This window comes from Rhizophagus irregularis, chromosome 25, assembly GCF_026210795.1.
Source record: "Rhizophagus irregularis chromosome 25, complete sequence".
Taxonomy (NCBI): Eukaryota; Fungi; Glomeromycota; class Glomeromycetes; order Glomerales; family Glomeraceae; genus Rhizophagus; species Rhizophagus irregularis.
In genome coordinates, this window is record NC_089453.1 from 827,240 (window position 1) to 840,214 (window position 12,975).

The 12,975-nt window shown below is 25.6% G+C and overlaps 4 protein-coding genes across 4 annotated transcripts; 2 read left to right on the forward strand and 2 right to left on the reverse strand.

Annotated features, from left to right (window-relative positions):
- Nucleotides 1-1,709: 1,709 nt before the first annotated feature.
- Nucleotides 1,710-3,596, reverse strand: OCT59_016647 (uncharacterized protein; the record flags this gene model as incomplete). The annotated part of the gene is made up of 2 exons (XM_066145832.1): nt 1,710-1,729; nt 1,805-3,596. The coding sequence occupies 2 exons, from the start codon at nt 3,594-3,596 to the stop codon at nt 1,710-1,712; spliced, it is 1,812 nt and encodes a 603-aa protein (XP_066003572.1).
- A 1,688-nt stretch (nt 3,597-5,284) lies between these two features.
- On the forward strand, nt 5,285-6,947 carry OCT59_016648 (uncharacterized protein; the record flags this gene model as incomplete). The annotated part of the gene is made up of 2 exons (XM_066145833.1): nt 5,285-5,428; nt 5,523-6,947. 2 exons carry the CDS (start codon nt 5,285-5,287, stop codon nt 6,720-6,722), a joined length of 1,344 nt encoding a protein of 447 aa, XP_066003573.1. The 3' UTR covers nt 6,723-6,947.
- A 177-nt stretch (nt 6,948-7,124) lies between these two features.
- OCT59_016649 (uncharacterized protein) lies at nt 7,125-7,782 on the reverse strand. Its single transcript, XM_025315132.2, has 3 exons — nt 7,678-7,782; nt 7,521-7,610; nt 7,125-7,435 (listed from the first exon to the last, which is right to left on the reverse strand). The coding sequence occupies exons 1-3, from the start codon at nt 7,734-7,736 to the stop codon at nt 7,300-7,302; spliced, it is 285 nt and encodes a 94-aa protein (XP_025183466.1). The 5' UTR covers nt 7,737-7,782; the 3' UTR covers nt 7,125-7,299.
- Nucleotides 7,783-10,103: 2,321 nt separating this feature from the next.
- On the forward strand, nt 10,104-11,176 carry OCT59_016650 (uncharacterized protein; the record flags this gene model as incomplete). The annotated part of the gene is made up of 3 exons (XM_025330170.2): nt 10,104-10,539; nt 10,717-10,930; nt 10,999-11,176. The coding sequence occupies 3 exons, from the start codon at nt 10,104-10,106 to the stop codon at nt 11,174-11,176; spliced, it is 828 nt and encodes a 275-aa protein (XP_025183467.2).
- Nucleotides 11,177-12,975: the final 1,799 nt, after the last annotated feature.

The window sequence follows — 12,975 nt, forward strand, 5'->3', positions numbered from 1 at the left end:
TCAATTTAATTTTTTTTTCAAAAAAAAAAAAGAAATCTTAGATGATAAAGCGTTAAACTATCAAGTATCAATTGCCTAAATTTTATAATGCTATCATAAATTATTTCGTGAATCAACGCGATTTACTGTAGCAAGTAAAGCAGAAACTTCTTTGATAGCCTATATAAACATTTCATATTGAAGAATCTAGTTACGTATTCTTATATTCTTATAACATTACCTACTTAACAAGTTGATTAATAAATCGATGATAACGGATAAAAAAATATAATCTGAATCATAAAACGATTCTACAATCATGATGAATCTTTTTTATTTGAATCTTTTTTAAAATTTCTAATGATTCATAAAAAAAAATAAAATGTATTTTTATTGACCCATTGGTCTATCAGCATCGTGGTTTATCTACTTTCAAATCGATTTAATTGGTTTGATTTTATCCTAAGTCGAGAATCGGACCGTTAATAACAACGGCACTATTAACAAATACTATATAATTAAAATATTATTTCTTATTATTATTAGAATAATCTTTAAATTAAACGGTTGAGCATTTTTTATTTAATATTTTAACGCCACGTCCAATATAATCTTTGCTGGATGGAGGATACATGAATTTAACTAAATGCATACTGTATAGCGCTGCATACAGTACCCCCTTGTAATAGTACCCCCTTCAAATAGTACCGGGGTATTATTCAAATTCACATTCGGGTATTTTTGAAAAATACCCCGGTACTAATCAAAATTCGATTTTGAATAGTACCCGGATACTAATCATATTCTGACTTAAAACTAATCAAAATTTATGTACTAATTTATTTAATTGTAATAAAATCAATGTACCCCCCTTCCAATATACCCCCTTTTAATAGTACCCCCCCCCCTTCCTATAGTATCCCCCCGGGTACTATTCAATCTAAGCGGACTTTCTTGAATAGTACCGGAGGTACTATATGCAGCGCTATACGGTATGTTATAGGAATAAAAAAGAAATAATTAAGATAAATCTATAATTTTACCTGATTTAATAATCGATTAATTATAAATCCAATTCTTCATCTAATTGTAATAATAATATCACATTCAATAAATCTTTTAAGAAAATATAAATTAAGTTGAGAATCGGACCGTTAATAACAACGGCACTATTAACAAATACTGTATAGTTAAAATATTATTTCTTATTATACTTAATTATTAGAATAATCGTTAAATTAAACGATTGAACATTTTTTATTTATATTTTAACGCCACGTCCAATATAATCTTTGCTGGGGGATACATGAATTTAACTAAATGCATATGTTCAGTTATAGGAATAAAAAAAGAAATAATTAAGATAAATCTATAATTATACCTGATTATAATAATCGATTAATTATAAATCCAATTCTTCATCTAATTGTAATAATAATATCACATTCAATAAATCTTTTAAGAAAATATAAATTAAGTTGAGAATCGGACCGTTAATAACAACGGCACTATCAACAAATACTGTATAGTTAAAATATTATTTCTCATTATACTTAATTATTAGAATAATAGTTAAATTAAACGATTGAGCATTTTTTATTTAATATTTTAACGCCACGTCCAATATAATCTTTACTGGAGGATACAGTACATGAATTTAACTAAATGCATATGTTATAGGAATAAAAAAGATAAATCTATAATTTTACCTGATTTTAATAATCGATTAATTATAAATCCAATTCTTCGTCTAATTGTAATAATAATATCATATTCAATAAATCTTTTAAGAAAATATAAATTATAAACAAAATGTAGTACTAACTTATTTCGATGTATTTAATAAATTGGCTGATTTTACTGATTTTACCAGTTACTTCTTTATCTTGAATAAAAGTTTGAATGTTATCAGCTTGTATAAATTGATCATAGAATTCACCAATACACCATCTTCTAAATATCATCTCTAATTCAGTAGCTGAAGGTCTTTCTAATATATTATTATCCCAACATCTTTTTATTAAATCCATATAACATTTAGGAGTTCCTTCAACAATAGAAGGCCTTTCACCTTTGCATATCCTTAATGCCAATAGAGAATCATAATCATTTTCAAAAAAAGGGTATTGACCTGATGTTAACATCCACATAATCATTCCAAAACTATAGACATCAGAAGCAGCAGTATATTCACCACCACGTAAAACTTCAGGAGCAACGAACGGTAATACGCCATATACGCCAAATTCAGATGATTCTTCATTTACCGGATGGTTTAATTCTAAATCTGCTAAATAAGCTTTACCTCCTTGTCCTATTAAAACGTTGCCAGTATGAAGATTATGATGTAAAAGACCAACTCCATGAATTATTCTCAATCCAATAGCCATATCGTTCAATAATGTTAATTTATCATTCCAGTTAAGTGATGAAAAATTATTTTTTAAATAATGATGTAAATCTCTATTTTCTTCCAAATTCATTATAAGCAAATATGCTTCTGTAATGGGATCTTTACTTAGACCATAACATCTAATTATCTTTAGATCTTCGATATCGCTCGCATGTGACGTAACACATTGTATGTACGCATTTAATTTACGTAAAAATCCTTGAGAAATATTAGCCGAATAACCAAGACTTTTAATAACAACATTTTGTTGACCATATCTTTCAATTTTTCCAAATAACATAGTTAAAGGACCATTTTTCCATACAGCAGAATAAACGGTACCAAATTTACCTTTTCCAATTTGATTAATATTTTCAAATTCATCATAAGGTATCCATTCTATATAATCAAGTGAATTCTTTGTTTTTGATTGAGTATCATTAATTATTTTATCAATAATTTCATGATCGCTTGTAAATTTTGATAAATTTTCATTAAAATATTCTCTTGCACAATTTTGACACCAATCATATCCTGATAATAATTGTTCACAATTAAAACATATTGGTATACATAACCTTAAAAATATACTCGAAATATTAATAAAATAATATTTTCGTGAATCATCACAAAAAAAATTGATGTATATATATACTAATAATATGATTAAAGAAACACTTAAAAATATTTGTAAATATTCATAAATAGCATAAGATAATATATCAACAACTGATCTTGGTGTAAATAACATTTCTAATAAGATTTTAAACCAAATAACCATAAAAATTGTTGGAATACAACAATAAAGAGATTTTTCAATTATTTCTCCAAATAAAGTTCGATCTTGTAAAGAATTATTAAAAAATAAACATAATATTATATAAATTAATGAATTTAAATTAATAAATTCATAAAATATTAATAATATGAGAATAATTATAAATAAATATACTTGACGTGGTTCATTTTTATAAAATTTACGAATTGTCCATCGTAATTCTTGTTTTGATAATCGTATTCTTTTTGGTTCGATATATGATATAATATAAAATATTCCTATTAATAAAATTATTGTTTCGAATGGTGTTTGAATTCTTGCATCTTTAGTATATAATAACCATATACTCGCATCCAATGCCGCAATAATAAATGCTATCAAGCCATATTTCCATCCTTTACGAAAAATGATCCACTTAATAATTTCTTTTAAAACAGTTAACAACATGGTATAAGAATATAAACATATAATTATTTATTTCATAAAATTAACTTCAATTGGAAAAACATTCGAACAATATAAACGTTTCAGCATTAAGGGGGGAATAATAGTGTATCATGGTGATCAAAACGTGATATTCCTAATATTTTCTCACCCATGTTCCGGAAAATTTTCTGGTTATTCTCTGAAATATCCAGGCCTGTCCGGAAACGTACCGACATGTCGAATTATACGGATACCGCTAATTTACCTAAGAGGGGATTTCTTTTGTAACAGATAAGTCGAACAAATGGACCTCGATAATTTTTCTGTGAAACGTGACCGGAAGCAGGGGTGGTAGAAATTCGGCCTCAATGATTTCTTCCTTAGATGGTTCTCTAATAAGTTTACTCTTTGTTGACGATTTTTTCTCGATACGATGCGCGCGCACATGTGCTGATGTGCGCATTCACACGAGAGAAAAAAATCGCGCCTTTTTCACTATATTTCTTGTTTACAAAATTTTGGAAATAACTATCCTAAAATAATATTAATTCAGCTATAAAAAACTTTTATCAGCAGTGACTTTAACAGTTACAACAGTTACAGTTCGCTTGCTATAACTAAATTAATATAGATGTCCGATACTATTACATCAGAACTAAAGTTATAGCATAATTTTTGCCAAAATTTTATACAAGTATAGCAATAAGCAATAAATAAATAAATAAATGATTCAAGAGCCCATAAGTTAGTAGAGATTAGGGAAGGGTCATACGTGAAATACGTGAAAATAACCGGTTTATATAACGGGCTTAACATCATGTAGCAAATATCTAGCCACCGATAAAATAATCAATCTTTTTTTAACTAACAAATCCGTGAAAATATCGTCACGAACGACTAATATGAACTATAATTAAATAGAAGAAATCATTCAAGAAATTGGTGTTTATTTATTTATTTACTGAATCTAATACAATTTATGGATTATTTGATTCTAATTTTAACAATTTTTTCAAAGAAAATAAAGAAATCTACTAACGAACATAAACTGTATCATTTTAGAATATTACAAAGCCTATTTTAAGAAGAAGAAGAAGAAAAAAAAGCAAGCCGAACCTCTTCCAGCTGGTAAGATGACAATCGTATCGAAATAAGCAAACCTTGAACGTCATAGTCATGTGAAATTACAGAAATTATTTACCTTATTCACCGCAGGGAGGAATTTCCAATCTATTATAAATCATATAAATCATTGTGTCCATTGTACAACTCTTTATATTATTTGTTCGCGGGTCGATGTAAATTGTGCATATTGTATAAAAATTAATTTGGTAAGTATAACGGCGTGCATTAACTACAGACTTGTTAAAGTTAGAAACAAATATTTTTTTTGTACTCGTAATTAAAATTTATATTGAATAAACGAGAACAATATAAATACGCCCTCGATTTTTTTTTCCTAGATAATAAAAAAATTTTTTTTTTTTTTCCTTTTAAAATTTTGAAGGGAGAATACCGACGCCCTAATTTTTTTTTAGCAAATCACATTGTTTAAAAAAAACCTTGTTTATATATATTATTATAAAATAGATTTTCAAAAAAAAAAAAAATTTAAAAAAAAAATAAAATAAAAAAAGTTTTTTTTTTTCTTTTTAAAATCATTATAAACATTTATTCGATTATCCAATAAATAAAATATATACATAAAAATGCATGAAACAACTGATTCTAGTAATGATAAAGTTTCATTCAAATTTAAAATTTCTGCGAAATTAGTACAAACTCAACGATCGATATATACGCCTCCATTCGCTACGACACAAAATATGTTTTGGCAATTAAAATTTCATCCGGTATTTAATTTTTTTTTTATTATTTGAAAAAATAAAATTCTTTTTTTTAATAATAATTAATATACTAAAAATTATTATCTTTTTTTTTTTTCAGGAAAGTAAAGATCATAATGAATTTTGCGCCCTTTGGTTAGTAGCTTTACCAAATCCGATAGAAAAATATTCACCAGAAAATTGGTCAGATAGATCAAAATATTCTGTTACATACTTTATGAAAAATCCCTGTGAAAAATTAAATTTTGGTAAATTAGAAAATTATAATGCTAGATCCCCGGTATGGGGTTTTACAAAATTTTGTAAAAAAGATCGTTTACCAAAAGAAGGGGAAATAACTATTGGAGTGAGATTTAATAAAGTTAAATATGAAACTGAAAAGATTGCTACACCTCTTCCTTCTCAACCATTTCCTCAAGATTTATTAAAAGCTTGGAAATTAGAATTGGATCAACCCAATATTTCTGATGTGCAATTTCATTTTAATGATTTTAATGATAAAATCTTATATGCGAGAAGTTCTATATTAGTTGAACGTTCAGAATATTTTAGATGTATGTTTCAACAAGATAAATGGTCAGAATCAAAATTTACAACAAATTCTTCGACAACAAAAGCCTTAATAACTTCCCCAATTTCATCAAAATCTTGCTCATCAACGATTTCAACGAAAAGATCTTGGAATAATCTCTTTGATTTATATTCAACAATGTATCGTAGAATAAAAACAATTAAATCACCAACATCAACATCAGCGAGGACATCAACGACGACATTGGTAACATCATCCTTTGGAACCACTTGTACAATAATATATGGAGGTGAAAATATTTCCACAAAGGTTCCAAAGAAGTATATAGTAAATGTAAGTGATTTTCATCATGATACATTCAAAACAATGTTAAAATTTCTTTACACGAATCAAGTGGAATTTTATCCGAATTCATTATACAAACGACCTATAGACCTATTCATAATAGCAGATAAATATTTAATAACAGAGTTAAGGGATCGTTCTAAATCAAAAATTCTTAAAGATTTAAAACCTGATGGTGCAGTAGAAATGTTATTTAATACAGAATGGTTCTGGCCTGATTTAAAAGAAATGATTATGAAATATGTTGTAAAAAAATGGGAGATAGTTAGAGAAACTGATAAATATAAAGAAATATTAGAAAAGCCTCAAGATTATCCTAATTCTAAAGAACTTGTAGAAGAAATTATGGAGAGAGTTAGAGAAGATGATGAAAGAAAAAAAATCTCTCAAGAAACCACTTCTGTTAGCGTTAGCGCTAATTAATAATATTTTGGTATGTTTGACAAAAAAATAATAATTATTCATTGGACAGTTTTTTTTTTATTTTTTTTATCTTTTTTTATAAGACTTAATTTGTAATAATTTATTTGTATAAAAAAAATTTATTAGATGGGAAAAAAAAGTAATAATTAGATGAATAAATAAATAATAATGTACTGTATATACTATATAGAGGATATATTTTCATATTAAAAATATTAAAAAGAAACTTATGTAATCGTTTTTTCTTGTTTATTTCTGGAATCCCGCCCACAAAATGCGAAGCATTTATCGGATAACTTCGTGATAAGATTACGATAATACGGATATTACGATATTACGTATCTTTTAGATAAACCATTGGTTTCCCATAAAGTTTGATGACAATTTCAACGCCAACTGTAATTAATATATTTTTAAAAATAATTCTTGATTTTATTTACAAAATTTAAAATATTTATAATATTTAAAAAAAATATTTGGAAGTATTCTAAAAAAAAAATACATTAAAAGAAATATAATTATTTAAAAGAAAAAGAAACAAAAAAAAAGAATATCTGTAATTATTTAAGAAATAAATTTAATATGATGATTCAATAATTGGTTTTGGTTGTGCGCTAAAAGAGTTCCTCATTTTCAGGAATTCCTCAGGTGTAATAACCTTGATGTGAGAAGATTGTACATTTTTTGTACCTGTTATCATATAATTATATTCCCTAATAGATAATAATAATTCAGAATATTAGAAATAGACGTCACCAAATAATAAAACAGAATCAAAATATTGTTGAAAATGCTCACATAGTATTAATTTCATCTCCTACAACACCCCAATTACCATTACCAGCTCCAGATTTCTTTAGAGGACCGCGAATATCAATTAATGTTCCGCTATTTAAAAAAAATATAAAATTATTTAATATTTAAACATCAATAAATAATAAATAATATTACATACCGTTGATGATGTTTCTTATAGACAGAAGTACCATTTTGTTTCTTACTATCAGCAATCATTATTTTAATGTTCTTTTGAAAAAATGAATAATATAAAAAATAATTTACTGCTTGATCGAAATCAAAGTTAATTTATAGTATTTCCGTAGAGGAAAGTCAAGTGCTTTTGTTTAATCACGCAATCTTTTACGTTGTGTATGGGAATATGCTAAGCATTAGAATGTAAACAAATGAGACGATCAGTTGTGGCCAACTTTCTAAAATAAACCCGATTTAGGCCAAATTTGAATCATCAACCGAGTTCATATGATCTACACAGCATTGATCACGCGCTCTTGAGAGAATAATAAAGATCGCATGATTGCTTTTGTGTAAAATAGAGCTTCTCGAAATTGTTTTAAATTTTGCCTAAAAGAGAAAAAATTATTTCATTTGTCAAATCATACGTAATTCAACACTGCCTACTTAACAATAAATAGAATGAATCGAAAATAATCGAAAATATCATTTCTCCCCAACATCTGTTTTAAAATGAATGACTCATTTTTTATCAATAATAATTTTTTTGACAACAATAGCACTATTTAGTTTATATTTAACTTTATTGGTAAAGTAATTGTTTCTTTCATTTAATAAGTTTGGTAAAAAATAACCTGAATTTGAATTTCATATTACTTTTATGTCTTTGATAAGGTCATGGATTTCCATAAAAGAAAAAATATATTTATAGTGCCAAGTACTGTAATGATGGTTACACAAGTATAATCCTGAAAATCTATTGTCTAAGCATATATATATAATTTTTGTGTTTCAAATCAAGAAAATACTTTTAATAAAAAAAAGAAGATCGAAATATTTAATTAAAAATATTGTTGTAAATTGCTACCTCTAAATTTTAATAAATATTAAATGTAATTAATAAACAAAATTTCCAAATAATATTTAATTAATTTTATCTGTTCGGTTGCATTTGTATATTCATTTATATTATTATTTTATAGTATGTCCGACAGTCCGACTACAGAAGGGATTCACCTTATTAAGTTATTCTTTCTATCTTTCCTTTTTTATTTAAAAAATTATTATTTTTTTTTTTACATTTTTATTTGCGATTTATGTTAATTACAAACATGTCTGGTCTAATAATATTAAAAATCAAAACCAAAAATTTTTAATACTCAATTAAAAATAAATAAAAGAAAAACAATTACAATTTTTTATTAAATGAAAGTTGAGTGGTTTGATTAAATAGTTATTCTTACATGTCGATGTTTATGTTTTCCGGATTAACATTCCTCCAAAAGATTTCGGAGAATTTTGATTGGTTATATTTCAGTATGACATAGTCGTTTGTGATCTACAAATACCGGGATCTCCGGGCCTCCTGTTGAAAAAAATGGGACGCGAACGTTCTATTCTTTTTTTTTTCCAGATATGTTAAAAAAAAAAGAAAAAAGAAAGAAAGAAAGAAAACCTGAATAATAATTATAATTTTCTATAAATAAAATTTCAAATTTGTAATTAAATCCCTTATATTTCTAAGTATTCACAATGAATTAAGCCAACTAGTACAAATTTTATTATAAAATCTAAAAAAGTATTAAAATTTCCATCAAATCAAAGTAATAATTTCCTTTTAACCAATCCTTATAATGATAAACCAAAAAGACCCATGTAATTTATAACCATTTAATAACCAAATTTAGTAATTTAGAATCGGAGAAAGGATTATATACCAAATATAATCTTATTGATTTTTTTTGAATGCGTGGCACGATTTTGTATTTTTCAATAAGGTTTTTTCACTAACTATTAGAAGAAAAGTAGTAAAGTGTCATGTGCTTGTCGTAATCCTTTTTTTTATATCTCAATTTGTGGACTATAATAAAGTTTTTTTAAAGGTGTTGATCCACACATCCACAAAAAAAAAAAATGAAAACCGCAACACAAAAATTAAAGCACGAAGAATCTTTTATCCAATCAAAATATATATAGAATATTAAATAATTTAATTATAAAGGTTTCGCGAAATATTAAAACTACGTATTTTAATTTTTCCGTAATAATAGATAAAATTTTTCCAGCATAACTGAATTTGGGAAATTGTATGTCGGAGTACCATTTATTAAGGATGACATTACGCACCGGTATAAAAATATAAAGGCCTTCAAAAATTTTCCTGTTTTTTCTTGTTTATTTTTTATCAAGTATTACAAATAAATGCTAGAAATATAAATATAATAAAATAAAAAAAAACAGTTTTTTTTTAACGGAGCCTCTTTATACAAAACGTTCGCAATAATTTTTTAATACATTCTTTAAATTTTATCCTTTCACTCTTAAAAAATAAAGCCATTTTTTTGGCGATAAATCCGTCAACCATTATACATAACGAAATATATCAAAACGCAACGAATAAAATTCATAATGTCATATTCATTAGAAGCAATTTTTTACATTACATTACAGAGCATAAGCATTTTGTTATTATTGTATCTTGTTTTCAATATTTTAAAATCAAAATCATCCTTTACAAAATGGACATTATTTCAATTATGTATCTCTGCATTGGGAGATGAATTAACTAATCTTCCACCAATAATAATTTACGGAGATAATTTATTAGAACGAGCAAATGAAACCCCCCTATGTATAATCTTACAAAAGATTTCATCATATTTCTTATATCCTTTAGAGTTTTTCTCTTTAACATTAACTTTCTATCTATGGCATGCATTAATTACGCAAAAGCTTGATATTGAAAAGAAATGTTTTGTATACATTTCTGGAATGATTTGGGGTTATACAACTATTTATAATGGAATTTTATTAAGAAATATTGGTAAAGATGATATTTTAGTAAGTAAGTTAAGTTGTAATAAGATCAGTAATAGTAATCTGGTTTACTATGGATACATCATACCTACAACTATCCTAGTTTTTTGCGCAATTTTAATATCATGTGAGTTCGTGAGCTCGATACTTTAATATATATGCTGTTCATTGCTTTTTAATGCTTATTTTTTACTTGAAATATTAGGTCACTCAACATTGATGTTATGGAGATATTGGATAAATTTTTCCAATTATTCGAACAGAAGAAATGCAATTAAATTAGGAGAAGCTGCGCGTTTATGCGTTTGGTGTTATATATCTGTAATTTTGTTGCTCTTATTATTAATTCCTCGAGCAATATATCATGATCCAACGAATGTATTGATTGTTGAAATTTGTAATTTTGGTTCAGCTTTAGTGTAAGTTTAAAAATTTTTTTTTTTGCTTAATTATTCGATATATTAAATTTTAATCTTAATATTTTTAGCGGAACACTTTTATTTCTGGTATTCGGGACCCAAAAAAAGGCGGCAGTCTTTCTTCCATGTTGTTATTATGTTCCACCAGGAACTCCCCAATTTCTTCCTGATGAAACAACGGACGGAAATAATAATAATTCAAATGAATTAACTCAAATGCCTATTGCGCATATAAGACAAAAATAACAAAATTTTACCAAGTTAATATATGTTTATTTGTAATATAAAAAAACCCCCTTCCTTCTTTGTATACATGTGATCGCTGAATTTTCATTAGTAACCTTGTATTATATGAAGTATTTATATAGTGAATTTTTCAAGAAAAAAAAAAAAAATTTTTCTTGTTTCCCCGATTTAAAAGATTGTTATGTATAGTAAATGCATCATAAACGTCTGAAAATGCATTATTACATCTTATATTTCCAATTTTATTACATTATAAGACAAAATTAGTGTAAAAAAAAAATGTAAAAATACATCATTAAAATCATCAATTAAAGAATTTCTCGGATGTCATCAATATCTAACTCTTATTTGATCGACAAATTTGATTTTCTATGTGGGCTTAATAAGTTGTTCCTATTACATAATAAGATTACGTAATCAAAAGTTGGTGAACGTTCACAAATTTTGAATTCGGCTGTTTGTTTTGTTCATTTTGTCACCTCACATCAAAAAAAAAAAAAAATTTTGAAAAAAAAAAGATAACACCAATTATTTGTTTTATTGTAAATTTGAAATTGATTTTCGTTTAAATTATTACAACATTATTTGTTAACCAATAATAATTTAGGAAATATATTATTTATATTTTAAAAAAATAAAAAAACTCCCATATATATAAATACTGTTTGGCTTTTTTTAGCTTTTTTGGTACATGTTAGTTATGAAAAGATTTTAAATTGTGGAATTTAATATTTGTTTAAAAAAAATCTGTTATAAATAAAGTTATATATTTAGTACTTGAACCATTCAAAATCCCGACGATCAGAATCCGTTACAATACTGACAAATCATAATCATCACGAAAGGTTCAATCCTGACACTTATTTATCCTGAAACTTAATATTATCAATATTATCTTTTTTTTAATTTTTTTTTAGGTGTAAATGATTTTAATAATTTTGTAATACTTTGTAATAATTAATATTTTTATAATAATTTAAAATAATTTTTATTTTGATTATAATATTAAGTTTCAGGATAATGAGTGTCAACTGTCGAGATTTTTGTTAGGATTGTGAACGTAAGTATTGTAGTAATACTGTTTCATACGCAGTTATGATGTCATACGGCTTTCAAATAACGTGATCAAAATAGTAACGTGATCATTAACTTGATGACGTGATCAATAATTAGTCATAGTTGTAAAGAGAAATTTGGCCATAAAAAAATTCTATATGCATTTAGATGGATCCTGCATTTAGATGAATCTTGCATTTAGATGGATCTTGCATTTAGATGGATCCTGCCTTTAGATGGATCTGCCTTTAGATGGATCTTGCCTTTAGATGGATCTTTAAGTATTTCAAACAAAAAAAAATTAGTTATTCCATCACTTATCGTTATATTAATGGTTTAAAAAAGTACTATTGCCCTACTACACAACCAAACCGTTCTTATCATAGATTGGGTCAATTTTTTCGCTAATGAATTATAATAAACAGAATTGGTCGTAGTAGTTTAACCCAGATTCATTGAATTACCTAATAATTATGTAAATAAAGCAAGCACGAGAAAAACTATTAAATCAAAATATTCATAACAATTTATTTCAAATAGTTTATATATTAAAATTTATTACATCAAATGTAATAGTGATAAAATTTATTAGATAATACTATTTAATGATATAGATATAAAATTAGATAAGAGATTCAATTTAATTGAAAAAAATATATAAATTTAAAATTATAAAAATTTGTTAAATTATAAGATTGAAAATTATTATATTCGAAATTCCAAATCCAGATGTTTCCGCATAA

Coding starts and splice junctions, on each gene's coding strand:
- OCT59_016649 (XM_025315132.2), bottom strand. CDS start 7,736: ATGATTGCTGATAGTAAGAAACAAAATGGTACTTCTGTCTATAAGAAA. Junction 7,611..7,677: donor TATAAGAAACATCATCAACG/GTATGTAATATT, acceptor TTTTTTAAATAG/CGGAACATTAATTGATATTC. Junction 7,436..7,520: donor GGAGATGAAATTAATACTAT/GTGAGCATTTTC, acceptor ATTATCTATTAG/GGAATATAATTATATGATAA.